The sequence below is a fragment of the Pteropus medius genome, unplaced genomic scaffold (genome assembly GCF_902729225.1).
Source record: "Pteropus medius unplaced genomic scaffold, Ma_sr-lr_union100, whole genome shotgun sequence".
Lineage (NCBI taxonomy): Eukaryota > Metazoa > Chordata > Mammalia > Chiroptera > Pteropodidae > Pteropus > Pteropus medius.
Window position 1 is genome coordinate 3,925,004 of NW_024350923.1, and position 25,972 is coordinate 3,950,975.

At 54.3% G+C, this 25,972-nt stretch overlaps 1 protein-coding gene and 1 long non-coding RNA gene across 6 annotated transcripts in view; one reads left to right on the forward strand and one right to left on the reverse strand.

The window, feature by feature from the left end:
* Positions 1-926: 926 nt before the first annotated feature.
* LOC120584737 (uncharacterized) lies at positions 927-20,629 on the reverse strand. Of its 3 annotated transcripts, none has more exons than XR_005648124.1 (4): positions 20,093-20,629; positions 10,122-11,027; positions 9,270-9,439; positions 927-1,817 (listed from the first exon to the last, which is right to left on the reverse strand). It is a non-coding gene; the product is annotated as an uncharacterized LOC120584737 (long non-coding RNA). The 3 variants fall into 3 exon arrangements; XR_005648123.1 differs by having other exon boundaries at positions 8,981-9,439; XR_005648122.1 differs by lacking the exon at positions 927-1,817 and having other exon boundaries at positions 8,416-9,439.
* A 302-nt stretch (positions 20,630-20,931) lies between these two features.
* CHKA (choline kinase alpha) overlaps positions 20,932-25,972 on the forward strand; it is a 43,791-nt gene continuing 38,750 nt past the window's right edge. Inside the window, exon 1 of one of the 3 annotated variants that reach the window (XM_039840664.1) lies at positions 20,932-21,460. In XM_039840664.1, the coding sequence (XP_039696598.1) occupies positions 21,117-21,460 (344 nt within the window). In that variant the 5' untranslated portion in view covers positions 20,932-21,116. The remainder of the gene's footprint in view (positions 21,461-25,972) is intronic. The other 2 variants (XM_039840660.1, XM_039840663.1) reach the window with 2 other exon arrangements.

Genomic DNA, 25,972 nt, shown 5'->3' on the forward strand with positions numbered 1-25,972 from the left:
ATTGTTTCACAAATCATCAGACAAAGAATTGGGGGGATATAAATCTGTAACAGGTGTTCGACGCCAGTGGGTCTCTCATTTCTGGGAAATGTGTCCGCGTACCTCCAGACATACAGTGTTCCTGAGTAAAACCAATTTTGGGGGATCCACGTAGCGTCCATAGAAAAGTAGCCCACGTTTTAAAATACCAGAAGGAATCTGCGGGTCACGAGAAGTCGGGCGGAGGGACCCGCCGTGCTCACTGCCGCGGTCGGTCCCTGCCGGCTTCCGGATTCAGCTCCGCGACACAGCTGCCGGGAGGTTCCAAGCAGCAGTTCATAGCACCCCCAAAGGTCTGTTGAGTTCAGGGTATGCTTCCTCCTCGCGTTCTCCGGGGAGCTCCTTCGGCAGTGTCGCGTCGTCCCCTGTTGGTCACGGTGCGGTCCAACCCTCAGGGACCGAGTGCAAGCGCGGGCGACGTCCTTGCACACACACCCCCGCCCGCCGTGCTCCGTCTCGAGTCCTCGCCCGCGAAGTGCTCCGAGGCACTCAGAGCACGTTACGGACCACGACCAGGCCTCACGGTGTCCCCGTGTAGGAGAAGTGAGACTCGCGCCACCGAGGAGAGCCGAGCGTAGACCCTGTGTCCGGACGGGGCCCGAGGGCAGAGGGCCACCTCTCCTTCCCGCCTCGGCCTGGCGGTTCCGTAGAGGGTCAGAGACCATCTCTTGAACGATTCCTTGGAACACCGACAATAGCCATTTCAGGAATTTCACTCTTAAGGAAAAAGTAATAAAATTGCGCATTTCCCACTTTTCTCCATTTTTAAGCTTCCCTTTAGTAACTTATTTATGATGTTCGTTCTAACGTTGTTGCGGCCTTGCCCTTTGAGGCCGGCCTTCCCGTGGGTCTGAGCGGTGACACTCGGTAGCAGTCACTGCCTCGGGAGTCCGGCGTGCACACGCGCGTGCGGCCGCTGCCGACGCCTTCCAGGGACCCCGATTTCCGTTTTTAAGGGTAGGGCCTCGGAGCTGCCCCAGCTCTGCTGCAGGACGTCGCCGTGCGCCATGGCGAAACCCACACACCGGCGACCGCTCGGAAGAGGTCAATAAAACTTTCATTCAGTAAAACTTTCAGCTCAAGCTTATGCAATGATTGGTAAAGACTTTGGCATTGTAAGAATTAGGAGATGATCGTAGAAATATATGTAAAGTATTCGATTTTCAATCATTTTTCAAACTACTGTTTTAAATTGTTTTGCTGAGTTGTAATACTTTTGAGATACAATGTATTCCTTGTACTGAAAGAATGGAAAAAAAAAGGACTTTTTCAGCATTCGAGGTAAGTTCTTTAACGTTTCATTAAAAACATTTTTTACAAATATTTTGTACATGCACTTGCAGTATTGAGGTTAATCATTTTAATAAATTCGGAAATTAAAACCGTTTGGCCAGTGTTCGCTGTATCCGAGAACAAAAGGTCAGGGTGATGATTTTCTCCCACGAGGTTTTCATTTAAAGTAGAATCCGTAAAATCAGAGCTCCTAAAGTTTTCACATATCTCTGAGAGTTGCATTCTCGGTGCCCTGGTCTCTTTTTGCTTCTGTTTTAAAAGACCCGTTTGCCGCTCAGTAAAAGAATTGGGGGGAAGAACTAAATCTTCCCTCAACGAGGCGGGTGCTTTTCAACGACATGCTCTTAGCCCTTGACCGCGAGAAGGCTTTTGCAATGCAATTATTTGGTGGATCCTGATCACTCGATTTTTTCCTCACTGAACCGGACAGAGCTGGCCCATTTAGAACTGGCGTGGGTCCTTTCTCCCACTTACTGCAGCAAAACCTAGGAAGAGGAAATAGGACTGGCTTAGGAGTCAGGAAACCTGAGTTTGCCCAGCCCTGCAACCGAGTGACCCTGGGCAAGCTGCTAATCCCCAGATCTCGTCTTTCTAGCACCAGAAGTCAGTGTGGACACCGGATCCCGTGGCCAGTTAAGCTTCAGGATGAGCTGCACCCACTCTTGAAGTGGTTGGGGTGGGTGGTGCAGACCAGACTGACAAGCACTGACATCCTGGTTCATTGAAATGTCCATCCGAACTTTGTTCCCAGTGTGAAAAAGGCTAACAGGGGCACGCCTGCCAAGTACTCAGGCCTCTCGTTGGGTCTCAGGCTTCCTGTCCTCTGAAGTGAGTCACTCATTGCTAAAAACCACTGACAGCTCGCTTGCCGCCTGCTACCCAGAGCCCTCATGTGATTTGTTTCCCAAATGCCAGCACCCTGTCACCGCATGCCATCATGTTTGCTGCAGAGCCCAGTAGCACTCAGAGCAAGGTGCAAGCAAGCTGCAACCTCAGGCACGCTCGTGGCCCCGCGGTTGTAAGCGTGACTATAACACGCCAGGGCGGGCGAGAAGGTCTCCAGCCTTCTCCGACCCGATGCAAGAGCTCCAGTTTCGCCTGTTCCCTAATGTGGCCTGGGGGTGGGTTTGACTCTTCAGGAGGGGGCAGGTGTGTGGTGGGCAGGCTTGGGGGCCAGGGTCTCCCAGCCAGGCTGCCCCCTCCCCACTCCCTGCAGCTCCACTCACACTCCCAGGGCACTGAGCTTCTGTTCGAGGAAACAGTTGGGAACCTGCTAATCTGGAGGACGGAAGAAGGACGGCAATGTCACAGAGGTGGCTTTGGTAATGCTTTATAAAAAGGAGAGGGTGCAACGTGTCACCAGATATTTTATTCTTGCCAGATTTGTGAGTTTTCTACCAAGTTGCGGTAGACGGCGACGTGGCGGGAACCCACCCAGCCGAGTCCGCTCGGCCAAGGGCAGGCAGAGCGTTGCTGGGTCTGCCCGGGCACACCAGGGGGCTGGCGGGGCACGCGCAGGTGCGTTTCCCAGTCTGAGACCTGAGCGGCAGGAGCGAAGTCGCATGTCCTTAATGTTTGCTGAACGCCTCTTACGTGTTAGGTGCCGGGGCTGAGGGGCACGGTTTGAGTCTCCCTTGTGGCATGAGAGCAAGTGAGATGACCTAGGGAAAGAGGACAGAGAGGGCCCTGCCGACACAGGCACGGACGTGGGCCATCTCGTGACCGACCCAGGGGAGCACAGCCGGGGGGCGGCCCTGCCAGGAGGAGCCAGACCGGTGGAGGAGAGAAGGGGAAGAGGAGAAAACTGGCCGTGAAGGAGCAAAGCATGACAGCGGGGAGGGGAGGTGCATTTGGGGCTGGGGGCGGAATTTGTTTTAATAAGGGACAAGCAGGTCTAACCACAGCAGGACATGGGAGGCTTCCACAGGGATGAGTTCCAAGAAGGGACGTGAAGGAGTTACTGAGTCTGGGGGAGGGGGGCGGCCTGAGGGGCGTAGGTCCCCTCCTTCCTCGGTATAAGGGGAGAAGACGTGGCGGATGCATTGGGGAGCCAGTCCCAGCGGGAGGGGTTCTGTTTTGTAAAGTAGGAGGCCAAGTCATCCGAGAGGAAGAGATGAGGGGCCCCAACACTGGAGGAGCATGAAGGGGACTTGAAATTGAGACAGAAAGCAGGACAACCACGGACGCCTAGCATGATTCATCACGGACATCTTTACCGGACACCATCTAGGTACCAGTTGGTGCTCTAGGCACCCCCGGGGGCCAAGGCTGGTGGCAACGTTTCTCTGCACGGATGTGAGGCTCTCGGCTAGGTGGGGGCCACCGAAGATGGCAGGGCTGGAGGGTACAGGGCTCAAGTGGGCAGAAGAGGGCTTGACTGAAGAGCCCTGGAGTGCACGCAGGTTAGGGAATGGAAGAGGAGCCTGTGACCTGAGTGGGCCAGGGCAGATGGGAATGCTCGGGGCCTGGAGGCACCCTTGTGACCAGTGCACAGCCGAGCAGTAGCCAGACAAGCACGCAGGGAGGGCAGGAGGCTGCGGCCAGAGGGTAGGCTCTCAGGAGTTTGGAAGGGCTGCGTTTTCAATGACAAGGAAGGTCTGGGGGCGTGTCCTGTTTCTGAGACCAAGATGTCGGGCAGAACTGAGGTTACCCAAAGTGACAGCAGGCCGCCTTCGCCGTGAATCCTGGGGACCAAGCAGCCATGCCGGCAGCCAGACCGGAACTGAGCCTGTGGAACAAATGCGGGAGACATCTGAGACAGACACCCTACTCGGGGTGGGGGGGGGCACCTCGTGAGGTGAGCACAGGTGAGGTGAGTAAAAGCTTCCTACCTGTGTCTCAGAGAATGCGTGTGCCAGCCTGCCTGGGGCCACGAGCTTGTGGAGACTGGCGGAGCCAAACGTCAGGCCCAGATCCGGCTCCGAGGCTCTGCCAGCCCGAGTCACGAGACCCCCACCTTTGCCAGGTTAATTCTGAAATCTCTGTTTTCTAAGAATTCCCTCTGGAGACAAATAGCAATCACTGCTTTTCTAATCTCGTTTCCCTGCAGTCCCGTGGGGCCGGGAGAACCTTGTCCAAAAGTTGCTGGGCGGATAAGTGAGGTGTCCCACACCCATTAGTCAAACACATGCAGGTGGCTCAGAAAGGGGGCCAAAGTGCCGCCCATGTTTGCCAGGCTGCCAAGGAGTGTGGGCTCGTTCTCTGAAAAAAGCGAGTCCAACACAAGAATGCCTGGAGACAGCAAAAAGCAAAAGTCCAAGGTCCCCTCCAGCCTGGCCAGCTGCCGGACGCTGCTTTTAACGATGACCTTACGCAGACGTAATCGGGCTGCAAAGGAGAGGCCGAACCTGACCGGGTGGCTTCTGCGTCATCTCCTAAAACATGGCTGTGGCTGCCACCGGGACAGTTGTCCTGCCGTGGGACAGATCACGGAAGCTCTGCTTACGCGAAGGAGAAGCAGGGTGCGATTCCCAGAAAGTCGATTCGTGTTTCAGAAGCGAGTTCTACTTTCCACTATTAACCCTGTGTTTCACGCCCTGGGCAACAGGTTTAAGAATTTTGATTTCGTTACATCGGCCGCACTGGGGATGGCGACTTAGACGCTGCCTGGGAAGGGACAAGGAACAAGCAGGCCGCTAACTTCTCTCCCAGCCTGTGGCCGACTGAAGGAGGCCTTTCACGGAGTCACTGTCCTCTAAACCAAACAGAATGACATTCATTTCCTCCTCTTGCCAGGCAAACAATATTTTTCTTCTTGGGGTCGGAGGGTGAGTGAAGGACTGAGCCTCCAAGTGGGCCCGAGCGGACCCAGGAAATGGCTCACTCTGGGGTCACGGCGGGCGGGGGACGCAGGCCTGATCCCCCGCTCCAGGGCTGCCTGGGGCTGGGCCTGGGTCCTTCCGCCCTTCCTGGGGTGAGCATGCACAAAGAGCACCTCCTGCTCCAACCTCGCCGTCCTCGCCTGTGAAACGGACCTTATACTAGCACTTCAGCTTGGGATTGTCAAGGATTAAGAGACAGCACCCAGCTGAGCCTTCTCATGCGGGCTGGCACCCGTTGGCAGTGTCAGCTGGCGTCACTATGTGCCACCTCAACAGTCTGTGCATGGTCCCCCCGACCCTCCTGGGCCTCTTCTCTCTGCCTCTCACCTCTCAGCTGACCCCTGCTCAAAGGGCCTGAATCACAACCTTCATTCCAAGTTCAAAACGCCAGGCTGCTGGAGCCGGTCTCCGCTGTTGACACGGACAGAAAATGATTCTAGTTCTTTCTTCCACTGGCTGATGCCGCTTTGTCAGCCAAGCCATGCCTCCTCTGCTCACCAGAGAACACTGCTCCCTCCCTGTTCTCCCCTGACTTCCGCAGGGATCTTTCTGGACCACCTGCTCGCAAATAGCAGATACAGAAATAGCCAGAACATGTGGCAAATGCCTGACTAGGCGTGTGTGAGAAGCCTCGTCCTCATCCACCTCGTGGAGGGTTAGGTAAAACAGCATAGCGACGCATGAGCCAGGGCGAGGGCTCAGGAGCTGTTGGTCACTTTGATTTCCTGGACTCTAATTCCAAAGGCCATGCTTTTCTCTGGCTTCACTGGATCAGACCCAGCACCAGCACGGACCTCCCCAACCTCCCCCCTGGCCAGGCCCAGCTGTGACCCAGCTGTCCCAGGTCAGGGAGGAAAACCGACCCCAGGGAAGGGCGGGGCCTTGTCTGTGGTCAGCAGTGAGCAGGAGGCAGCAGAGGCGGGCGAGACTTGAACTCAGGCAGCACTGGCAGCCTCGGCTCCCCCGGCAGGCAGTGGCAGGCCATTTGCTTAGGCAGGGCCACTTGGGCAGCCTAGCCAGTGAGGCAGCTGCTGTTGACACGTGATAACGTGTGTTTGTTTAGCTGGAGCCACTCATCAGGGAGGTTAATGTTCAACTCCCTTTAGCCCCTGGAGCCGCAGCAGGGAGCAGAGGGGTGAGACCCTCCCCAGCCCCAAGGACCCACTCCTGAGGTTCCCACGCAGCCCCAAGGCCTGGGCCCCATGAGAACTAAGCTCACACACCCAGCCTCATCCAGCCTCAAGGAACCTCCTAGGTCCACCTCTGTCCAGTCGGGAAATACAGAGCGTGCAACAGGCCCACCGAGGGGTCCAGGGTGTGTAGGGCAGGGGCAGAGCAGGCACGAGGACCCAAGCGTCTCTCCTCCGGGCCGCCCGCCCGCCTTGTGGGCGAGGAGGGAAACGTGTTCTGAAGAGGAGCGAAGCTGGAGGCACGAGAGCGAGCAGGGCACCCTCGGGGCCACTTAGACGCGGAATAAGAGGGGGCGGGCTTGCAGGATGCCCAGCGGGGGACGAGGGGCCTGGGGGCAGCCCCCGCGCCCCGCCAGCCTGGCCGCCCACCCAGGTGGTGCTCGAGGCCAGCGCCACGAGTTCCGAAGCTGCACCCTCTGTGCCCTGTGGACGGCGGGCACAGTGAGGACGCCGTGCGGCCGCCGGGCACCCAGCCCATGGTCAGGGAAGCGGCAGACCGGGCTGCCGTGCCGGCGAGCCGGGGCGCGACGGGGCCGCAGGCCGGGCGGCGTTCCCAACTGCTGCAGCCAGGGCGACAGCTCCGCAGTGCCACATGGCTTCCCAAGGCCCTCGCGTCAGCTGGGCTGAGAGCAGCCCGTGAAGATAAGCTGGCCTTGGACTCTGGCCAGAACTGGACTCTGTCCCCCCGCAGCTCGGCCCAGCTCCTGCTGCCACCGCTCCCCGGGGCTGTCCGCAGGGCTGCTCGGTCTGTGACTCGATGCATTCATTCGCTCCCTCATGCATTCATTCGTGGGTGGGTGTTTGCTGTGCGTCCACTCTGTGCCGTGATCTACACTGGGCACCAGGGAACCTGCTGTCCCTGTGGGCTCCTTGTCCCCAGCCTGACAGACAGACAGACTTTGGTTGGGGCTCTGATGAGGAAAGCCCAAGGACAAGGGACACAGAGGAAGCATCCTGGGAGGGGGACAGGCAGAGCAGAAAAGGCTTCTCACGGGAAGTGTCCTTCGAGCTGGGTTTTGAGGGAGGAGGAATTGGGCCATGGAGGTGGACAAGGCCTGCTGCCCCCCACGCCCACCGCCTCAGAGGGGAGGCGCCCCCACCCGCCCGCCGCTGGCCTGCTCCTTCACCGCAGCCCCCTCCCTGGGCTGAGAGCTGAGGTCTCAGGCGGTCCTTGGCCTGACACTACCTCGTTTAACCACTAGGGAGGTGCTGCTTTAACCACGTATCGATGATATTTCAAAAGAAAACAGAGGTGCGTCGTAGAGTCTCGGAACGCGGGCTCTGGGAGCAGGTAGGCCTGGGCTCGGCCGCTTGCTGGCTGTAACATCTTCTGAGCCTCAGTGTCCTCGTCTGTGAAGTGGGAGCTCGTGCAGCTCTGGTGAGGATTAAACGAGGCAGCCGCTCTAACGGGCTTGGCGTGGGGCCTGGCATTTGACCTTCTCTCCGTGAGCCCCAGGTCCTGGATGTGGGAGGAAGCCCTAGACGGAACCCCCACCTCCCCGATGGAGGCGGGCCTGGGCACTCAGAGTTTGAGTGGGCGGAGGAAACCGAGTGCTCCCCTCCCCCGAGAGGACGTTCCTTCCTCCGGGGCTTCCTGGACCTCCGCCCAGGGCCAGCTGTCCTGTGTGTCCCTGCCGCTACCTCCAAAGTCCGCCCAGCCCCCTGGTGGAGGAGGTGAAGGAGAAAGCGCAGCCACTGTCAGCAGGGCTGCGACCAGTGACAGGCTCGGGCCACGGTTCCCTCGTCGTGGTCGTTCGCTACGTCCGCATCCTGGAGGCCAGTCCCCTTCTTTGGAAAAGGCCACTTCCATGTAGCTTGAGGTGGACCAGCCTCCCCAGCCTGACCGCAGGCTGGATAATCAGAGGGCACGTCCCCCAGGGCACTGTGACCCGTCCAGGGATGGACAGACGGTCAAGCGGGGCCAACAGAAGGCACCTTTGGGACTTCCGCTGGGATTCTGAGGCCCGGGGAGCTCCCTCCACTGGGGCTGCTTCACCGGTGAAACGTGAGCCTGGAGCTGCCACCCGCCTTCTTGCCGCCCCAAGGCAAAGCCACTGAGGGCCGAGGGTGGTCACAACCCCGGGTGCCTCAGCCCGCGCCCCAGATACATCCTCCAGGCCTTTGACACCTGCTGCTGTCCTGGAATTGGGACACCAGAGGCCAGCCCGGTCACCGATTTTCTGTGACCGGGCCCTGTTCCAAGCATCTGTTAACAGCGGGCTCTGACCCCTGCCTTGTGAAGTGCACAGGACTGGGACAGCCCTGCCCAGACTGCGAGGTGACTGGCCTGGGCCTGGGCCACCCGCTGCTCCACTTGGCAGGCAGCCCCAGGAGAGAGTGGCGGCAGGCTGCCCCCAGCTCCCCAGGGACCCTGACCCACACCAGGCTTGCTGAGTATTGTAAGGCCTGAGGCACAGCTGGGAAGACGGGGGTGCTAGAGGCCTCGGCTCCTGGGTTTAAATCTGGACCCCACCACCACCTGGCTGTGTGATTTGGGGCAAATAATGTCACCTCTTTGAGCCTCGCTTTCCTCATCTCCTAAATGGGAATGATAATAATGACAACTAATTGTCAGCTGTCACCTAAGTCTAGGTGCTGGGCTTGACTGTTCCATGTGCTACCTCGATTTCTCCTCACCTCTGCGTGTTCTAAACGAGGAAACAAGAAAAACCGCAGCTCCACAGAACTGGCAGAGCCGGGTTTCGAACGCCCGTTTTTCTGTTCTGAGAGCAGGACCTTCCTCATCGGGTTTTGTCTCAGGCAAGAGTCAGCCAGGAAAACAGGATTCAAAGCAGAGGGATCGAACCCAGGCACGAAGGGGCTTGCAAAACCGTCGGAAAAGCTGGGGGACCGAAGGGGCGGGTAGCCCCCGCCGGCCTTGGGGAATCCGAAAGGGAATGGCAGGATTTGTGTGCATCCTACTCACGCTGGGCATTTGGGTGTTTCCTATTCGAGGCTGGTAGGCATCGTTCACGCACGTCTGTCGGTGGACATAACCCTCGGCACATATCCAGCAGTGTAATTATGGGTTCCCAAGATACGTGTGTGTTCACAGTCCAATCATATCTCCACAATTCGTTACGAAAAATTCCAAACCTACAGAAAATGGGAAGAGTCGTTCAATGACTCCCACGTACGTTCCACCCGGATGCCACCATTAACTGCCTTAGCGGCTCTCTGTCCCTCTGCCCATCTGTTAATTGACTGTTGTTGATGGGACAACATAATTTTAAGAAATAAAAAAAAGGGATACAAAATTATCCGAAAGCCATTGACACAGAGAGATCGGGAAATAAGCGAACCGCCAGTGGCCACGGCGATCTCCGCCTGATAGGATTTTTTTTTTTTTTAGTATTTGCCAACTTTTCTATTAATTTTTGGATCAAGAAAAAAAACTTTTTTAATTTAAAAAAAAAAAAAGGAGCTTTGTTTTTTATAGGAATGGCATTTCTTTCTTTGGGGGAAGGAGGCTGGGGGTGGGGAGCAGGGAGGGATGGTAGCACCCGCTTCGAAGAAGGAGCCAAGGGAGGAACCAGGTGCCAGAGCCGTGGTGGCCAGAGAGGAGGGGACGGGGAGTTGCCGTTTAACGGGGACAGTCTCGGTTTGGTTGCAGGACAAAGGGAATTTACTTAACGCTACTGAACGACACACTTAGAAACGTTGAAGATGGCCAAAGTGGTCATCTCAGATGAGGACCCAGTTCCTGAGACGGGTGGTCAGGCAGTAGGAGGCCCCCGCTTGGCTCACGGTCATAAATGTAAAGGAAAACCAGTCGAACCAGTTTAGAGCTGTTCTTCAGGAACATCAGCTTTTCAGTGGCAGTCGAGAAGGACGGGTGAAAAGGAGCCGGCTGGGTTCCCGCAGGTGGGGCTTCGCCAGGTGCGTGCAGCAGAGGAAGGCGAACTGCTGGAACAAATGCCCCCGGAGCGCAGCAGCTACACACCATAAAGCGTGGCCCTGGCCCGCACGCGATCCTGGCGGGTGTTCCGGCCCAGCCTTCTCTCCCCCACGTGGTGACTCTGGGATTCACCCTGCTCCTCATGATGCCGTTGTCTTCACCGTCAGCCCCCTGGGTCACCATGGGAGGGGAAGAGCCTACCAGATATTTATTCTCCTTGGCCCTGAAGGGACACGTATAACCTCTGTTCATGGGGTAGTCCCCTCATGTAGTGGCAGGTCGCCTTCCATGGGGTGATCCAGGGACGCAGGGACCTTAGAACTCATGCTGCTGGCCCAGCTTCTTCCCTTGATCCTTTGCTGCCAGTCAGACACGGGGACATGGGAGGGCAGCAGGGCCCTCCCAGGAGGGAGAAGTGACCTATGGAAGGGGTCATGTGGCCCCAGCCCCTTTTTACAAAGGGGTGGGGGGCTGGGAATGAATGTGGCCATCCTCCGTGCCCGAATAGTGGAAGTGTCTCTGCCGGGCAGGGGTGGGGAGCAAGTGTATGTGTGAGGGGGTGGAATTTACACTGGGGATGGGGAGAAGTGAGGGCTGGAGGGGACAGACCGCTAAGGCCACGAGTGGAAGGTAGAAAGGAGTCAGGAAATTGTAGGCAGGGAGGGTTTTAGTGGAGAGCCCTAAGCTCAGAGGAAGGGCTTGTTGGGCCCAAAGTGGCATGCTCGGAGCCAGTTGGGGGCAGGGCTATTTCTGGTGCTGAGAAAGTCCAGGGCACGGCGGCTGCATCTGTGGAAGAAAAAAGAATACAGGTGAGGGGTCAGGAGCACAGAGGCCAGTGTCGCATGGGTCATGCAGGTAGATATGATGACAGAAGCCTGGAGCATGGTGTTTTTTCTCTTTGAACACTGGCTGTGGGCCAGGCTCTGTTCTAAGCTCACGTGGTGGGCAGGTAGCCTTCCACGTGGTAGTCCAGGGGCCCAGGTACCTTGGAACTAGTCCCACTACCTTCACTCATTAATCGATTTAAAAAAAAAAAAATGCCAAAATGGGGTTACTTTTGCAAAGTCAAGTCACCAAACCAAAACTTAATAACAAACCTAACTGCACTTTCGGCCTTTCTCAGGAATGTAATTTTAAAGCAATCGGCCCGAAATTTCTTGATCAACGCCAATGAGGTCATCTGCCTAATTCTTGCCTAAAATAATTGATCGTCTTAATTTCCTAGACACCCCGTTTCTGCCTGTAAAAACCTTCTGTTTAGTACAACTCATTGGAGCACACATCTAGCTGCTATCATGGGGTGTCGTCCGATGCATGAATCTGTCGACCAGGCGTGAATGAACCAGGAGGCTTCACAAGAATTAAACAGCCAAGTCATAGCCAAGGGTCTTAAGCGAATCACAGCTTGAGAAACACCACCGGGTAATATCGGGGTGTTCCAAAGAGAAGAGATGCTGAGAGTTTTTAATAGTAAAAAGCACATTCTTGAGGAGTCAGTCCTGCCTTCTTAGCCTCTGGATGGGTCCGACATGGCAGGCCCTGAGATGTCTGGTGGCCTGAACATCCGCTCCTAAGTTTTTCAGAGGGTTGTCTATAGGGTTTGATGACGAACAGATGTCCAAACCTATAGAAAACTTTCATAAGAATTTATTTGCGTCAAATTTTTGAGGCCACGCCCAGAAGCAAGATCTCAACGGACAGAGAAAATGCTCCGGAGAATGGCAGTTTCGCGGCTGATTTTACACATTTAGAATCAAAGGTGAAAACGTGAATAAGGTTACAGGAAACGCATCTGTGATGCATTAAGGAGGTGGGAGAAAGCAAAGCCGGACGTCTCTGGGATTGGGTGAAAAGCAGATGGAGAGACAGACACTTCTTCTACATGGATGGGGACGGGAGAGCTAACATTTAACGCTCCTGGCACATGGAGGTGGTGTGCGGGGGACGAGATGGCAGTGAGGACCTCCCTGGTCTCATGCTCGTGCGCTTGAAACTGGAGGGCGGGCGACAGAGTCTGGGGCCTGTGCTGCCTGTGCCCCCAGGCAACAGACGGACACAGGCGATGGGGTATTTAGAATACGCGTTTATGCGGAGCACCTGGGACCCGAGGAGGCAGCGGGCGAGCATCTTCAAACACTGCCTTGCCTTCTCAGTCCGGACATTGTCCCAGGGGCTACGTGACGGTTCCAGGGGTCTGCTGTGCTTCACGGGGCCGTCCTTCTGGCAATGTGGTCCTCCGGAGGCATCAGTGACCCCGGAACAAAGACAGGAGCATTCTAGAAAGAATGCTAGACCGGAAGGATTGCGATCAGTAAGTACAGGGGCGTTCATAGCAAGTTTCGGGGCCACTTTCTATGGCAGGGGACGTTCCAAGCTCTGGGTCAAGCCGCCGGGGACAATCTATTCTAAGCTACAGGGCAAGGAAAAGCGCAGCCGGGGATGCTGCGGGGCTCCTACGGGGCTCCTACAACCAGGGTCCCAAACGGGCCCTTCTTAACTCCGGTGCCAATTGTTGTGCCTTCGACAGGGCTGGGGAAAAAATTACTCTGACCGTTCAGAGGTGTGTTATCCTGGATGCACGAAGACTATGGACTCGACTCAAGGCGAAGCTCGGCTTTTGCTAAGGAAGCTCTAGACCCGGATGTGACCGTGCCGTGGCCCGCCCGGTTAGGGATTCACGATCAGACCGTTCCGCCTGGTTACTGCCGTCGCCGAGCTCGTCAGCCTGCTGCGGAGCATCCCCGAGCTCACCTGATGCATCTCCAGGCATCGACGCACAACCGGACAGTTCAGAAGTGTAAGTTCCCAGGCTGGTTAGAGTGAAGTCGTCTCCTCGTGTTGCAGCCCACTCCGATTCCTGTCAGCTGGACCATAGCGACTTCGTTTTGTTTCTTCATACTTCCCTCAAATCGCTTAATAAAGCTAATTAGATCTACAAATTTATTCAGTTGGTTTTTAACAAATCCTTCTAGTGACCATCTGAGGCAGGGACCCGTACCGTCCCATTTTAGGGGCAAGGGACAGAGGCGCAGAGAGAATAATCGCCACCTGCCCGGCACCAAAAGCAAATAAGTGGTAGCACTGGGATTAGAACAAGGGCCGCAGGGCACCACAAGCTCGGTACACGCATTCATTCATCTAAACATTCGCTGAGCACCCACGATGTGCAAACACGGGGGAGGCGGAGGGGCTGAGAGGCAGTAGGTGGAGGCAGCCAAGACAGGAGAGGGTGGGGGGCTCAGGGCACGGGCTTTGGGGGAGGGCTGCAGCCGTCCTTGGCCTCCCGTCTGGAGACCTGGCTTCTGCGGGGAATCTGCTGATCCGGCACTGCAACCAGGATCAGTTCTGCCTCCGGGAATGGGGAACCTTTGCCTCCCTTTGCCCCATCACTCGTCACTAGTCCCTGGCTGCTTCGGCCATTTCCTTGTTGTTATCCCTGTTGTAAATATGAGCTCCCATTGCAGAAGCAGCTTCATCGAGACTTTAGCCGTTTCTAACAGAATATTTCAGGGGCGACCCCCACCGGGTGGGTGGTAGGGGATGAACTTGTAGAACACGGAGGCCCCCAAGTGGATGGTGGTCAAGCCGGGATGCAGGCTGGAGGCCCCGCTGCAGAGGGAGGTCTGGGCCCTGGAACCTCTCTCTGAGCAGGCCCCACCTGGGTCCCCCTGACATTCTCCTGCCTCTGCCCTCCCCTGCCCCTTGGCCTGCTCACTGAGAGGAGAGAGGCACAGGAATCCAGTCTGGCCGGATTCCTCCCCCATCCGCCCCACCCCCACCCCGCCCCGCAGGACTGGGAGGGGGGGCGGGATGTCAGGCCACAGCCTCCCAGGACCTAGAGGGTCTAGAGGGCGGCCTGCAACCTTCTCCATCACTTCCCCCCACCCTTCCTGCCACTGGTTCCTCCCCCTCTGCCCTGTCAGACCTCTGTCCTGAGAAGCTCTGGGCCTGGCCAAGGTCACAGAGGGTTGCCACTGGGGCCCCACTGACCCGAGTGGCTTCTTCAGGCCAGGGTGGGGGTGGAGAGCTGCCAGGTAGGTCGCTGGGTAGGGGGGATTAGGGACAGGACTAGGGGCATCCAGGCAAGGGATAGAAAGTGACGCTAGGAGGAGAGACCCTCCCAGGAGGTAGGAGAGGACCCTGGGCTGGGAGAGCGGGGAGCGGGGAGCGGGGATGACCCAGCGGCAGCCACGGCGTCCTGGGTAAGCAGAGACACTGACTCCTGCCCAGGTCTAGGCCTCAAGTTACCCACCTGCAAGGGTCCTTGGGTCCTGCTGGTCATTCTCCACAGAAAGCAGAGCCACCCCAAGGCCACCTGGCACAAGCCCAGCCTGCAGGGCCCGGGGCTGACTGAGGAGAGGAACCCAAGCAGGTGCAGTGCCTAATCCAAGGTTTCCTGACTCCTAGCCCAGAAGTCTCATCCCCAAGGTGTGACTGCCATCATAACCGAGACCTTTCAGAAACTACATTTATTATATTACAAAATCGATGTGTAGAGGGCACAAAGCCACAGGATAGCTTTTCACCAAATTTAGAAAGTGAGTGTGGAAGGTCTGCTTTAAAACACGGGCTATGGGGACACAGAAAAATGCATTCCGGTGGCCCTAGGGATCACTTCCAGTAGGTGGTCAGCCATTGCCCAGGGTCTAGCCCGGGGCCCCAGGAGGGCCTCATGTGACCCTAGGGCCTCAGATTCAGGTTTTTTGGTGTCATCTTTAAATAAGAACAATCAGACTGTCACGGGGATACGCGGAGATAAATGTGTTCCTCACACCATACCCTCCCCACTATGAGCGTGTGAACAAGGAAGTTACCCCATTTGGGCCCGTGAGCACGTGCGTTAAAAGCATCCACTCGTTCAATGTGTTTCACATGTGCCCCAGCTGTGGTAACCCTGTGGCGGTATTTCTTCATTTGTGAAAGAGCTAGGAGACCTCTGGGAGGCCCCGCGGCCCGGCCAGAGCTCTCGCAGGCTCTGCTCTCCCTGAGCCTCTCGGGGCAAGTTGCTCCTGGCCGCACTTATTAACAATAGACAATGGTGGCTCTGTGCCAGCCTCTGAGAATTCAGCTAACGATCAGTAGGAGGACATAGCTACCCTTAATGGGGCCAACTCCCCTTCCCCACAGGTTTCAGTGACTCCCCTCAATAACTCTGTAGAGCAGGACCGATTATCTCCATCTGCCTTAAGGGCAGGTGACTTGTCCGAGCTGCTGGCCAAGTGTAAATGAGTCAGGAGGCTTTGATAAAATGAAAAATGATAAAGATTTATTCAGAGGTCTTAGGGTTTGCAAAGTGAGAACACAACTAGGCAATACCCAGAGTGTTCCAAAGAAGAAAAGCTGACAGTTCCTACAGTAAAAATCACGTTCTTGAGAGAAGTCAGTCCTGCATTCTTAGTCTCTGGATTGGCGCAAGGTGGTAATCCTCTAGGGCAGTGGTCCCCAACTTTTTTGGCACCAGGGACTGGTGCTCCTATGAGAGTCTAGTGCCTGATGATCTGAGGCGGAGCTGAGGCGGTGATGCTGGCTCTGGGGAGCGGCTGCAAATACGGATGAAGCTTTGCTCGCTCACCCGCTGCTCACCTCTGGCTGTGTGGCCTGGTTCCTAACAGGCCACGGACTGGTACCTGTCCGCGGCCCAGGAGTTGGGGACCCCTGCTCTAGATGACCGGTGGGCTGGACACTGGATGGCAGGTGGTCTGAGAGTGAACATTCTTTCCTAAGTTCTTCACAGGGTTATCTATAGGCTTTACATAAATCTCCAGGCACTAATACTCAGCTGAAACATTCAAAGGTTTAAGTTCCCACGCTAGTTAAAAGCAAGAATAGAATCTTTTCTCGTGCCTCAGCCTACTTGATTTTAGTAATTTGGCCGCTTGCCTAGAGTGACTCCATGCTATTTCTTCCCTCTTTCCTCAAAGGTCCCATAGTGGAGGGAGGCACAAGCTCCAAAGACAGGTTTTTACCCTTAATGCTAGACTCAGGATCCCTGCAGGTGGGGGACGGCCTGTCCCATCCGCCCACCAGACATGACATGTGGGCCTTCAAGTCACCTTCTTTCATTAAACCCTCTAGGTCCTGGGCCTCACCTGAGGTCCGGAGGCATTGAGGCTGGGTATATGGCAGGAAGCCATTGAATAACACACTACACTTGGCTCAGAGGTCGGGTCTGCTCCGTCTCTAGCTAGCTGACAGTGTTCTGGGGTGGGGCCAAACCCGGGCGCTCCGTGAAGGGCCCCAGATCCAAGTCACTCTGCTGGCAGGGCTGTAACCCAATCTTTAGCATGTAGGATTTCAGCCAGTTGGCCTCTCTGTGCTCACATCAAGATTTTAAGGCTTGGAACTGAAGACGGGGTGCCTGGTCCTGGGTGCAACCTGGGAGGGGCTGCTGAGCACAGCTGAGCCAGGGCTCTGCTTTTCCAGACCTCCGGTGAACCCCTACTGTGCCAAGCATCTAGTGCTTCCTGGGTCAAAGGTGCTTTTGGTGCAGAAGGACTAGACTGCCCTGCATGCAGAGGGAGGGGTCCTGGGTGGGGTCCTGGTTCTGCCCTTACTAGCTGCCTGCTTTGGACAAATGGTTTCACTTCCTGGTAAAGTTCAGCCTTCTCACCTGGGAGAGGAAGTGCCAGTTACACTCACTTCACTGCCGGCTGTGAAAGCTCAAGGATGCTGGATACGGGTAAGGGCTGGGCACAGGGCCTGCACCTACCAAGGGCCTGACGAGTGGCCCCTCCATTTGTGGGGAGGTGGGCTCACAAAGCCCTTTCTCAGAACTGGCCTCTCAGTTGGTGGCAGGGCTGGGGCCCATGGGTGGACACCTCTGTGCCCTGGTGGAGGCCCCTGGTCTACCCAGTGGCCCTGGGGATCTCGTCAGGCTGGACCAAAGAAACCAGTCTGCAAGAATGCGGGGACTGGACAGGGCCTTCCTGCCCACCCTCACCCTGCCTAAGGCTCATCACCCGTGCCCTCTGTGTCTGCCCTCAAAATTCAACATCAATCAAAGAGTTTTTGGAAATTTTTCTCTTACGTCCCGGAAGAAAAGATTTTGTATGGAACACCGTATCCCCAGCACCAGTACGCCTCATGGCACATTTCTCGCCAAGCTTTTTCTACTTGTGCCTAAATGTTGACATTCTGGTGACCAGAACGCACATTCCAGTTTGAATTATTTTCTTACATGACGTTGTCTTCCTGGGCTGAGTTGCTACAAGTCTGTGCATTATCCATTACCGAATGCCAGCCGCTGGCAGAGAGGCTGCGCCCCGCAACGGACTCATACGACAATACGGGGAGCTTTCTGCTCACTGTGTGCTCTGCACACATCCTCTCAGTCGCCCCCCACCACAGCCCTGTGCCCTGGGGGTTATAATCCCCATTTTGCAGTTGAGGAAACTGAGGCTCAGCCCAAAGTCATCCTTTCGGCAAATATTTCTGAGTGTCTACAAACATCGGGGCCTGCTGGGCACTGTGGTAGAGAACAGGATGTTCAAGGTCCCCACTCCCCTAGGGGTTCCAGTCTGGCGGGGAGACGGACACGTACAGTACACAAACAGGGTGAGGGGAGTAGAGGGCGGGGGGGGTAGAGGGCGGGGGGCGGGGGGGGTGGGGGTGGGCGGTATTGCTATTCTAGATTGTGGCAGGAGCCAGGCATGGCTGTTTTCCTCACGATCCAGTTATGAATGAAAAGGGCGGGGAAGGCAACAGAGTAGACCCAACAAGCTCAGTCTGGCAAGTTCAAGGACCAAAAGTAAACACATCGATGGTCTGATCACAAATTCCTAACTGGGCAGGCACGTCCATGTCTACAGCTTCCTTAGCAAAGGTCAGTCTTTACCTCAAGTGAGCCCTGTCCATCGTTCTCAGCATCTAGGATAACCCGCCTTTGAACTGTCAGAGTGATTTTCTTTTTCAGACCCCTTGAAGGCACAACTGCTGGCTGGCACCAGAGCGCAAGACCACAGAAATCCTCATTGCTAGTTAAATGTTAACTTTTCCGTACCTGCCCATGTAGAAGTGTCTGCCTCTTCGTTTGCTTTTTACTCAATCGTGGAGATTCCCCGACTCTGCTTTCTCCTGCCTCCTTACTCAGCCACAGATGGATTTCCCGTAACTCGCCTTACGTTTTGATTCTAAATACACGAAACGAGCTGCAAAACTGCCTCTCTCTGGAACACTGTCTCAGTCTACTGAGACCTCAAAAATTCGGCTCAAATAAATTCTTACGAAAGTTTTCTATAGGTTCGGATGTTCTTTCGTCGACAGAATACTGTCAAGCCCTATGGCTGGCACTCGAGAAATGTGTGGAAAATGAATCCTTTCTATCAACTTCAACCCAGCCACCTTTAACTCCTGTCTGATAGACCAACACGTGGGCCCCAAATCCTCTATACCCAAGGTCAAGGCGCTGGACAAACATTTAGGTTCTTTCCAGCTTTCTACAATTAGAGATAATGCGGAATGGACAGTTTTCTGCATGGGGCTTTTTGCTTCGTTCGGTGACGTCTTTTCTTGGGAGACAGTCTTGGGAATGGGGTTGCTACCTGAAGGGTCCTAAGCATATGCATTGCTCTAGGAGTCTCCCTTTGGAGAAATAGTATATGTCTGACACTTTTCCTGAGAACCTACCGCATGACTGATGACTCTGAAAAGTTGGTGCTATTATGCTCCATGCAGAGGTAAACAGCAGGAGGCTCTTGACGGCCTGGTAAGCGCCTTCTTCGTCTTTCAAAGCCCTGCTCAAACCCCCCTGGGGAGGCTCCCACATTTCTATGGGCAGAATTAGTCTTATTTTTCTTTTTGTAAAACTATTATTTTAGCATCGCTACATACCAAGCTGCCCCAGGGTCTGCCCTGGTGGCTTTGCCTCAGCACACTGGGTTGGCCAGTGAGAGCCACAGTCAAGACTTCAGTTTGCCTGTAGGGGAGGGAAGTTTTGTATACTCATGAAGGATATGCTCTCCACACAATGGAACCAGGACACCTGCCTCGCCCCTCTCTAAGCCAAGGGACTTCAACCAGCATCTTAAATGAGGCCACCTCTCACTCCCAAAGGGAACTGCAGTCATGAAGGTGCCTGTGGGCTCTAATAGCCCAAACCAGCAGAGGCCAGAAAAAGTTATTTCACATGCTAGAGGCCCAACCCTTCTAGTGCCTCTTCCTCCGGACCAGGTTTCTGGCATTCCTGAGATTACCAGGCCGGTGCCAGGAGACAGTGGGACAAAGGGCCTGACATCTGGGCAGGCAGTGGACAGGCCCCACCTCTCTGCAGGCTGGTATTTTTAGACAAAGTCCTTGGCAACCTTATCTAAATAGCCTGACTGGAGACCTTGATTTCTCAGCTTTTCAAACATCCAGTGGGGCTCCCACCTCCCCTCCCTCCTAAACGCCTGGGCTGCTCCCAGCTTCCTCCAGTGCAATGTCAAAAGCCCCTTTTCATTATAATCCTTTGGTTTAATGAGGCCATTTTTCTTGGAGCAAGTTCAGCCAAGTACACACTATCTAAAAAGAGATTTTTGCTTCCTGCAGGCTGTGAAATCTCCACACAGAAGTCATTTCCTGTGCGTCAGGAGCTGAATTTTCTAAGCGGCCAGGGAAATCTCTCAGCTCATGTCCCGTAAAATAGAATCTATAATTTTTATATTTATCTGTACCCCTCTTACTTCCAGAAAGGATTGAGGCGGTGGGGTCAAAGAGGCGTGAGGGACACGGGGCGGTGTGTGGCAAATGGGAGCAGCGGCGGTCGCTCCCCTCCGCGGGCAAAGGTGCGTTAGCTACAGTCACGGGGTTGCCTCCTGTGCGGGGGCGGGCGGGCGGGGCGGAGTCCACAAAGCCAGCAGCCCCGTAGCACTCACCTTTGGCCAGAGTTCCTGGTGGCTGAGGCGACTCCGCTGCGGGATGCCTGCCTGCCCGCCGCGAGCATCTAAGCTCTGGAGTCCTCAGCACCACGGACAGGGAAACTGAGGCTGCTGGAGGCCTGACAGGGCTGGGCCCGGTGTGCGGCCTGGTACCAGGCCCCTCCTCCCTTTCGCGCCTCGGGTTCTGACGCGCCGGCAATCATTGCTCCGGCTTGGATGGGGCGTGGCCGCGCCTCGCACCGAGCTGAATCTGTGCTGGGAAACGTTAAAAAGTCCCACCCACGGCGCTGCAGACGGAGATAGCTCACCCCAAGGTCATGGGGAAAGAGAAGCCAGCTTCCAGGCACCGGCTTCTTGCCCGCCAGGCCCTTGCGTCTGACATCATAGGGGAACAAGGGGTTCGAGGAAGGTGTCGACCCCCGAAGCCAAACCCCCGTCCCCCGAGGCTCAGGGACCGCCCTTGTCGCCCCTGCCGCTCAAATCCTATCTCGGGTCGCCCCGGTGCCTCGTTCGCTTCCCTCCAACCTCACGCACGACCCCCGGACCCGGCTTGACGTCCCGGCCCCCGCTCGGGCCCCGCCCCCCCGCTCGGGCCCCGCCCCCCGAGGCCGCAGAGCCCGGGGAGGGGGCGGCGCCGCAGCCAATGGGGAGGCGGCGTGGCGAGGCGGCGGCTGTGACGCGCCCAGCCGGCGCGCGGCGGCCAATCCGCGGCGTGCGAGGGGGCGGGCTGTGACGTGGGTGGTGCTCCTCGTGCGGTGGGGGTAAAGGAGCGAGCACCGCGGCGCGAACGGCCAGCCGAGCGCCGTCGCCATCCGCACGCTGTCTTCGCGCCGCCGCCGCCCCCGCCCCGTGCTCTCTCGGCGCGCCCCCAACCGCCGCGCCCGCCGCCGCTGCCGTCCCGGCCGGCCAGTCAGAGAGCGGCCTCCGCGCCGGGCTTCCGCGAAGGGGGCGCCTGGCCGGACCCTGAGCCTCGCCCTCTCGCGCTGCGGCCGCCCGCGCTTCCTCGGCCGCCTGCCCGGGCATGAAGACCAAGTTCTGCAACGGGGGCGAGACGGAGCCTTCCCCGCTCGGGCTGCTGCTGAGCTGCAGCAGCAGCAGCGCGACCCCGGCGCCCGGCGTGGGGCAGCAGCGCGACGCCGCCAGCGACCTCGAGACCAAGCAGCTGGGAGGCCGGCAGCCCCCACTCGCGCTGCCGCCGCCGCCGCCGCCGCCACCGCCGCTGCCGCTGCCGCTGCCCCCGCCGCCGCCGGCCGACGAGCAGCCCGAGCCCCGGACGCGGCGCAGGGCCTATCTGTGGTGCAGAGAGTTCCTGCCCGGCGCCTGGCGGGGCCTTCGCGAGGACCAGTTTCATATCAGTGTCATCAGGTCCGTGGCGGGGCGGGCGGGCGGGCGGGGTGGACGCGGCCAGCCGCTAGCCGGTCAGGTGACGCTGGCCCGGCGGGGGCGCTTCCGCGTTCGAAAGCCCCCTTTCCCGAACTCTTGTGGAACCCCAGCCAAATCCCGCGAAACGGGCCCCGTGACCGCCCCAGACCTTCCAAGAGGCAGGCTTTTGAAGGAAAAACAAAACAAAAACCACGCTCGGTTTTATGGGAAAACAGGTCTCTTCTAAGGAGAACAATACCGTTGGATCACAAAGTACATTTCGTACAGAAGCTTAAAATACGTCTAGAAAGTCCCTTTGCGGTTTAGGGCCTTAAATGAAGGAGGGACGTTATGGCTGGCTTAAAAAAAAGAAAATCGCTTGGTAACTTTTACTTCTAGTTCCTCGAGTCCATAATTTGATTTTTTTCTTCTCCGAGTCATTTGTTAGTGACGAAGGGGTAGCGTTTGCTCATTCCCTACTAACACTGTTCAGACATGTACGTAGGTGTGTTACAGCCAGAGTTAGGTGTGGCTCCAGAAGTAAGTAACAGTAAAGTAAAAAATTTCCTTCCCTTAAGCTTAAAAAATTTTAGTCATAGATTTCAGTTACAAAAAAAAATGTGTATATATTCACGCTTAACTGGAAAACAAAGGCCATCTGGATTTTTGTTGCCACTCTGCCCTAGTGAGATAACCACTTAACATTTAGGGTGAGTCCTTCTGATTAGACCTTTAAAAATGTATTGTCTTTTTCTGCTAAATTTTCTTTTAAATGGCTGACCAGGTTGAGTACAGTATCTAGAAACTGGCTGGCTGGCTGGCTGGCTGCCACCGATAATCCCCAAATCCAATTTTAGTCATTTGATTCCTTTTCTGTGCCCAGTCTTTCACCAGAGCCGCAAATGCAGCAAAATGAACTGAGCTTCACTTCCTTTTTGTGCCTCTGGCCCCTCTTACAGATATGCTTGTGAGCAGCAAGAGTCAACAGGCGGGTGGTAGGAAGGCAGAGAAAAGAAAACCAAAGGTGTTTAGGTAATCCATGAATCGCCTCATAAAACTTTTTAAAAAATAAAACTCTCTCCAAAACTTAAATTCACATTTAGTTAGGCCTGAAAATTCTCAGCAAGAAGAGCAATAGAGATCATCCTAGGTTACGTCTGTAAAATAAAAAATCTAAAGGGACAGTGACTTGCCGGAGGTCAGAGGCTACGTACCAATGTCAGAGCTTCAATTCCCAGATCTCTGGTACCTGCTTCCTTCTGGCTCCATCACCCATCCAGCCCACGCTGACTTCCCAGCCTGGAGTATTATTCAGCACTTAAACGACATATGCCATCAAGCCACGAAAAGACATGAAGGAAACTTAAATGCATATTAAGTGAAAGAAACCAATCTGTATGATTCCAACCTGTATGACATTCTAGAAAAGGGAAAACTATGGAGACAGTAAAAGAAAGGATCAGGGGGTGGGGTGAGGGCGGGGTACATCGGCAGAGGACAGGATTTTTAGGGCAGTGAAGTTATTCTTTATGATACTACAGTGGTGGCTGTATGTCATTATACATCTATCCAAGCCCATAGGATGTACAACACCCACAGTGAACCCTCAAACTGTGGACTTTGGGTGACAATGGTGTGTCAGTGCAGGTTCAATGATCATAACAAATGAACCATCTGGTTAGAGGGATGTTGTGAGCAGGTGGATAGGGTATATGGGAACAATACCAGGATGAACTACAGTTTATTTTTTCATTCACCTCCTGAAGGACTAAGTTGCTTCCAAGTTTTGATGATTATGAATAAAGCTGCTGTAAACATCCATGTGCAGCTTTTTGCGTGGACGTAAATTTTCATCTCCTTTGAGTAAATATGAAAGAGTTATGTGGTCGCTGACTCGTATGGTAAGAGCTTGTTTTGTTTTGTTAGAAACTGCCAAACTGTCTTCCAGTGTGGCTGCCCCATTTTTGCATTCCCACTAGTGTGTGAGAGTTCCTGTTGCTCCACATCTTTGCCAACATGTGCTGTCGTCACTGTTGTAGGTTTTGGCTTTCTGTTAGGTGTCTCATTTTAATTTGCAATTCCCACGTGATGTTGACCATCTGTAAATGTGCTTACTTGCCATCTGTATATCTTTTTTGGTAAGGTGTGTATTTAGGTCTTTTGCCCGGTTTTTCATCAGATCGTTCATTTTCTCGTTAAGTTTTAAGAGTTCATTGTATACTTTGGATAAATGTCCTTTATTAGATGTGCCTTTAGCAAATATTTTCTTAACAGTTGGTTGGCTTGTCTTATTCAGAGTGTCTTTTGCAGAACAGAAGTTTTAAATTTTAATGAAATCCAGCTTATCAATTACTTCTTTCATGGATTGTGTCTTTGGTGTTTTATCTAAAAATGTTATCTCCGTACCCAAGGTCATCTTCATTTTTTCCTGTGTTATCTTCTAGTTTTAATAGTTTTGCATTTTATACTTACATCTGTGGTCCATTTTGAGTTAATCTTTGTAAAGGGTGTTAAGGCCTGTGTCTAGATTTCATTTTTTGTGTACATGAATATTCAGGATCATTTGTTGAAAAGACCGCCTATCCTTTCTCCATCGATTTGCCTTGGCTCTTTGTCAGGATCAGTTGACTATATTTGTGTGGGTCTATTTCTGGGCTCTGCATTCTGTTCCATTGATCCATTTGTCTGTTCTTCTGCCAATACCACACTGTCCTGATTACTGTAACTTTATAGTAAGTGTTGAAGTCTGGTAGTGTCAGTCTTCGGCCTTTGTTCTTCTCCTTCGATATGAGCGAGCTATTCTGGGTCTTTTGCCTCTGTCAGCTTTAGAATCAGTTTGTCAACACCCAGGAAATAACTTGCTGGGGTTTTGACTGGGACTGCCTTGATTCTATAGATCAAGTGGAAAAGAACGAACATCTTTGACGACATTGTCTTCCTGTCCATCACAATGGAATAGCTCTATATTTATTTAGTTCTTTGATATCTTTCGTTAGTTTTATAGTTTTTCTCATGTAGCTCTTGTACATATTTCGTTAGATTTATACCTAAGTATTTTACTTTTTTGTTGCTAATGTAAACGGTGATGTGTTTTTCATTTCAATTTCTACTTTATTGCTGGTATGTAGGAAAACGATTGACTTTTATATATTAACCTTGTATTCTCTAATCTTGCTGTAATTGCTCGTTAGTTCCAGATTTGTTGTTGTTATTTTGTTGTTTTGTTTTCAGTCTAGTCTCTTGGTTTGTCCACTCTGACACTGATGCCCATGTTCTCCTTCCTGGTGTCCCCCCACCCCCACCCACCCTGTGGCACTCTGGCTGCCAGCCTGGCCTCCTCCACAGCCTCCCCGTCCTCCCTCAGCTGCCAGGGAACCGTACACCACCCCTCGGGTAGCCCTTGTCTTTCGCTTTCCACTCGTCTGTTTGCCTCCACAATGAGATCGTAATCACCGTGCCTTTCTTAACTATTTATAGATCTTTCTGTGCCCGGTATTCCTCTTTTTGAGTATCGTAGTAGCCCAGGGGCTGATGATGAAATAATAAAAAAGTAAGTCCTGGGAAGTCAGCGTAGGCTAGATGGACGATGGAGCACTTTGTGGAGAAATTAGGAGCACCCCGAGCTCATAGGTGAAAGGACCTTTCAGGTGGGAAGAGTAGGCAGAAGCATGTTCCGAGGATGCTCAGGATAGTGGCTTAAAGTGGGCATTTTAGGAACACTGTTTGAGGGACGTTTGGTAATTCTGTACACATTTTTGGTTGTCATGATTTGACGGCACTATTTGGTATCTAGTGTGTAGAGAGGGCAGGGATACTGCTAAACATCCTTCATGCACAGGACAACCCCTCCTCTTCCCCCAACAAAGAATTCTCAGGCTCCAAATGTTAACAGCGCTGAGGCGGAGCAACCCCGGAGCAGGGAACTGAAGACTGACCTTTGCTCTTTCATCCACCTGGCATACTCGTGAAGATTAACCTTTGCTTTGTGATTGCTGCTTATGGTGAGCAGCTCATGTCATCTCATGGAATCTTCACATAAGCCTCTATTAGATGTGTTATATTATGGTGAGAAGACAGGCTTGGAGGCGTTGACTTGCCCAAGGCCATGCTACTTTCTGGGAAGCCAGCAAAGGCCTGTTCTTTTACCTCTGCCTCCAGGCCTGAGATTAAGGCACCTGCCTGCCTATCTCAATTACAACATAGTCGGAAGTATTACGGAAGTTTTTTTTTTTTTTTCACCTGAGCTATGATTGTTTCAAGTGCTCTAAATTCAGTAGCTGTTTTGGAATTATGCTGTCTTCTCTTGACTCTATATCCAGTCCTTTGGACTTAAGGATTATTTTTCTGCTGAGATACTGGTTATGTTGTGAGTTTTGTTTTTTCTCCCCTCTACTCATTTTGACTTTTTTTTTTTTTCCATTTTGACTTTTGTATTATGCTCTTGAAACTCTTGAGTCCAGGCCCTAAGCCTTAGGGAGAGTTAATCCTGTGTGTGCTGGACTTGATGCTGTGTTA